Raw genomic sequence first — 5,005 nt, 5'->3', positions numbered from 1 at the left:
AGATAATTATTGAACGTTTTCTTAAAACTGAAAGAGGAGTAAAAGTGCCTCGAGCAATTCGCTACGGATGTAAGAGAGGCTTTGTCGCTTCTGGTAGTGGTGGATTCAGAATGTGTAGAGCGACTGGGAGTTGGTCCGGTAATCCGATCATCTGCGTACGTAAGTCAACTTTAGAGTTGTTGAAATGCCTTCAGGTTACAAGCACTTGGACACACACACGCATGCACGCACGCATACACACATCATTCCTCATTTACTGTTTCGTTTGTCCTATTTCCTTGGTAATAAACGCAAGTAACCGTGTCTTGTTCAATTTCCAGCCGTTCATTGTGGGGCTCCACAACTGTTAAACGGCGGCTACCAAATGCAGAACGACACTTATGGGGAAATAGCGACATTTCATTGCAATCAAGGTTATAAATTAATTGGTGAGGTTAACGGCACTTGTACAGAGACAGGAGAATGGAGCTCTACCAGATTGTGTAAACGTACGTAAAACATCAAATTTACCTTCCATAACAATTACGTACTACAATTACGTTTGAAATACAAAATAGAGATTCACTTATATTGTGCATCTGCTAAAATGTTTAATTGATGTTAATGTAAACATTTAAATAATATAATGGGGACTGCTTTGTCAATTTATCTGTTGTTCTGCAAAGCTTTTTCAATTTTAGCTGTTAGGTGTAGAAGACCATCCTACGATTCTATCATGATAATGCGATCAACCAATACCACTTACAGAGGAATAGCAAGCTTTTCTTGCCCCAAGGGATATAATTTGATTGGAGAAAAGACTGCACAATGCTTGAAGGCGGGAGATTGGAATGCTTCTACGCCGAGATGTGAAAGTATGTTGTGCCAAGTTAACAAATTGTTGATTCGGTTGTCTAAATTTAATATGTTGTAAAGTTATAATTAAAATGATTGTTTTTATCATGATAACATGATAATGACAATGTTATGTATTTTGCTTATAGAATACTGTTCAAGCGTTTACAGGAAACGTTGATTAACATTTTGAACTTTGTCTTTTTCCATCGTACAAGATTTTTATCTCTGAAACTTTATTTAATGACGCATTCAGTAAAATCAGACAAGTTTTCAACTCATCTTGCATCTCTATAAAAATATTTGTCACTGTTACAAAGTCAATCTATTACAACGTATTTATGAACGTAATCTGCATTTATTAATGATTCAATCTGTCGTTATAGTTGTAAGTTGCGGTGAACCTCCAATTCCAAGAAATGGCGCTATTGCTGGAAAATACACATATAAGTCAGAAGCTTACGTAACGTGTAAAAATGGTTATAAGTTGTCTGGGACATATCGACTCACATGCAATAGCAATGGGGCATGGAATGACGCACCCGGAGTTTGTATAGGTGAGAACTACAGCATCATTGTAAGTTTAATTGTGCCTGCTATTATTGCAATGATACGAGATTTCTAGTGTAGAAAATTTCAGATTGCATTTATCCAAATAATTATTGTTATAGATTGTTTACTTTTTTTCTGTTTATAGAAACACGTTGTTTTCCTGTAACTGCTCTTACTTATGGCTCAATTAATTGGACAAACGGTCAAAAATTTGAATTCAAAGTTGGAGCAACTCTGGAATTTGCATGCGGTGTTGGGTACGATCTCGTTGGATCATCATCGTTAGAATGCACACAGGAAACAAATAAAGACGCCAGATGGAGCCACGCTGTTCCCTCCTGCGCAGGTGCAATATGATATATAGCAATGTCTTTGTACGTTCACTGAACGCTTTTATCTTTCTTTAGCGAAACAGTGTCCAAATTTTACTGCACCTGTCCATGGCTACATAAGAGGAAATAATTATCGTTATCCTAACAGTGTTAATGTTGCATGTGACTTTGGATATATAATCTCTAATGGCAGTAGTAAGCTGAACTGTGGTCATACTGGACAGTGGAATGGAACAGTGCCTCAGTGTATAAGTAAGATTTGATATATTGTTGGAAACATAAGGCTGCACGGACAGCAACGTCCTAAAATGGAGTACAATAGGCAGAATATCAACCAAGCAAAAACCAAAAATCAAGTACATAAACAGGCAGGCAGCTCGAGACTGGCAGACAATGAAGAATCTGACCAAATAGACGAGCAGATAACAAACTCCCTAACACAAAGTGACATAAAATTACCTCATAGACGTAGAATCAAGCACATACTAAACAGAGTTACTAATTCAGAAGAAATCACACAAAAGAAAGTCAGAGATTGCTAGACAAACAGATAGATTATGAATGAAAAATGAAAAGGCAGATAGGAGTGTTTGTTCTCTAAGATCTATTTTCTATTCTAGAGATGAGTTGTGCATTACCAGCTGAGACAAGTAATCTAAACTGTACTGGAGGATATCAATTTGGAGATCAACTTAATTGCTCATGCCCGTATGGCTTTGCTCTGATTGGCCACTCTGCACTTCAATGCACAGCAATTGGTCAGTGGACAGATCAAATGCCGCAATGCGAACGTAAGCAACTGCGCCGAAGCGTACTTCAAACATTTACTGTAGCTAATGAGTCTATTCTACAGAGGTGGTATGTAGAAATTCGAGTCTGCCAACTAAAAGTGGCTACGTCACTGTAAATTCATTCTATGTTGGGGGCAATGCTACATACTCGTGTAGCAGCGGGTACGATCTGGTGGGCCCAAAACAGAGAACATGCAAACAACTTTTGGAAAATGTAGCTGTTGGATTCTGGGACGGACATCCTCCACACTGTACACGTAGGTCTATTTTTGGTAACAGCAAAGTGTACAACTAAACTTGCTAATAATTTTAGCTAAACGATGCAGTGTGCCTGAAGATCCTGTCAATGGCATCGTAATCGGAACAAAGTTTTATTATTCATACTCTATTGAATATCAATGTCACTTTGGGTTTGAAAAAGAGTCTGGAAACGTAAAACGAACATGTGATTCAACAGGGCAATGGAGTGGACTACCTTTAGTTTGTCAGGGTAAGTGAAAAAGTTTTGTGTCGTCGCTACATAAGAGACGTCTGTATTGACGGTTTATATACTCTACATATACATATTACTCCATAAAATAATAGAAATGTGTGCTTGACGTCACGGTCTATAGAGTGACTGCAAAACCCTTCATTTTGCTTGTTTTGTTCAATTTGCGAAGTACTGTCTTAAATAGAATATATGATATTTTGTAATAACGTCAATTCGTCCTATAGCTTCTATTTATAGGTATCAGACTCTCTTTGGACTCAAACGTGATAAAATTTTGTCATTATTATTTTCTAAAATATTTAACTTATTGCTTTTCCATGCACGCTTTTTAACTTTTATGCAGTGCACCCATGCTACCTTTTGCAATATTTTGGCAAAAAGATTGTTATGCCCAAAAAGCGTTTGAATGTATTGTTGTAATTGAGGCAAAATGTTTGATGCAGAGGAAGTGTCAGAGTTTCCTATTCAGTTTTCTAATATAAAAAAATTATTTAGTAGTTATGTTTCTTTAGTGCTAGCAGTATTAGCCTGCACTGGAAATAAGTAATCTACCATTTCTGATCAAAATTGCCGAAACAATTGTAATATTAGTTAAACAACGTATCAAACGGCTTACCTGTCGTAGAAACTCTTCCGCCTCTTCTTGTATAACTCGTCTGTTTACTCCATTTGCATATCTATCTGACAAACGTCATAGTTACTGTATTCTATTCTTGAAAGTCAGCTACTCAATATACACAAACCTCAAAAATTATAATAAAATGTTGCAAGACTAGACGAATGTTAGTGTAGACTGAAAAACTGTTAACTACCCCGGATGGTGTTTTCGAGTATGGCTTCAAACCAGTAATTGTGCAGTTGCATTAGTTATTTATCATTAGGCGGTTTGTATACAAACGTATTAATTTCTTGCTTTTAATCGTTATTGATTATCTTTCGTCATCAAAACAGATCACATTAATTCAGTTTTTTTCTATTAATGCGTATTGTACAACGTTAGTTACTGATATGATTACCGCTTTGAACCTTCATAGCCTTATTAATTTTATTAAATTACAGAGAATTAAACAAAACCTGAAATTTGAAAGGCATTTGCCAGTTTATCTCAAAGAAGTAATATTAATTATTGTTCACAATGAATTATTGTGGTCTAAGCCTTTACACAATATTCCTAGACTGCACCAGTGTTGTGTGTGAGACCCTTTGATCTGCCTAATGTTTACGCGCTGTAGTCTGTATATCTGTTTTTTAACTACTCTTTGTCTTTTATGTTATTTTTTCACTCTCACCATCTCGGTCGTTTACAGATGTATGCGTGAGTTTGAAATCGAGGTGCTCTGAAAAAGAAAAATGTATTGTTGGCTCAAACGGACAAGGCTTGTGTGTTTGCCAAGATCATTCTTATTGTTCACAACAATCTGATCCAGTATGTGCTACTGACGGACTGACATACCTGAACGAATGCTTCTTGAAGATAGCAGCTTGTAAATTGCATTTGTCTGACCTGCAAATAGCTGCTAAGGGACATTGCAAACCTAGCAACTAGATAACAACGCATTGAATATCGTGTGGCTTTGGCAGTAGATAATAATTTGGAATTTCATTGCGGTAGTATCTTTTGAATACCGACTAAGAGATGCCAATTTCGCAAATTATATCTGTTTTTGTGATTTAGCTTGCTAATCGTCACAATGAACTGCTGTAGCATCAAAAATAACATTTTTGTGTTTACGCCTTAATGGAATTCAAATTCTAGTAAAACTGGTTGAAAATGTACGTTTAGTTGTCACTTGATGATTGCGCCAGCATTTCACAACCTCTTATCGTACGAATAGCGGTGAGCATTGTGAGAGGTAGTTTGGTGTATTAAGACCCAGATAAACTTTTTAGATATGTCAAAACATGCAGGCGCAATTTTGCCGTAATGTCTCGTGACTGCTTTGGCAATATCTATCTGTCTATCTGTCTATCTATCTATCTATCTATCTATCTATCTATATATA

General features: G+C 36.4%; 1 protein-coding gene across 1 annotated transcript in view; it reads left to right on the top strand.

Annotated features, from left to right (window-relative positions):
- The window catches only part of LOC134198234 (P-selectin-like), a 16,186-nt gene extending 11,408 nt beyond the window's left edge, over positions 1–4,778 (top strand). The window contains exons 4-13 of the mRNA XM_062667593.1: positions 1–159; positions 321–488; positions 681–854; positions 1,221–1,391; positions 1,532–1,732; positions 1,794–1,970; positions 2,339–2,509; positions 2,572–2,766; positions 2,823–2,999; positions 4,310–4,778. The exon at positions 1–159 is cut by the window's left edge and continues 39 nt beyond it. Of these exons, the coding sequence (XP_062523577.1) occupies positions 1–159; positions 321–488; positions 681–854; positions 1,221–1,391; positions 1,532–1,732; positions 1,794–1,970; positions 2,339–2,509; positions 2,572–2,766; positions 2,823–2,999; positions 4,310–4,548 (1,832 nt within the window). The 3' untranslated portion in view covers positions 4,549–4,778. The remainder of the gene's footprint in view (positions 160–320; positions 489–680; positions 855–1,220; positions 1,392–1,531; positions 1,733–1,793; positions 1,971–2,338; positions 2,510–2,571; positions 2,767–2,822; positions 3,000–4,309) is intronic.
- The last annotated feature ends 227 nt before the right edge of the window (positions 4,779–5,005 follow it).

The sequence above is a fragment of the Corticium candelabrum genome, chromosome 2 (genome assembly GCF_963422355.1).
Source record: "Corticium candelabrum chromosome 2, ooCorCand1.1, whole genome shotgun sequence".
Lineage (NCBI taxonomy): Eukaryota > Metazoa > Porifera > Homoscleromorpha > Homosclerophorida > Plakinidae > Corticium > Corticium candelabrum.
The sequence above is the reverse complement of the archived record's forward strand: the minus strand, read 5'-3'. Positions and strand labels throughout refer to the sequence as shown.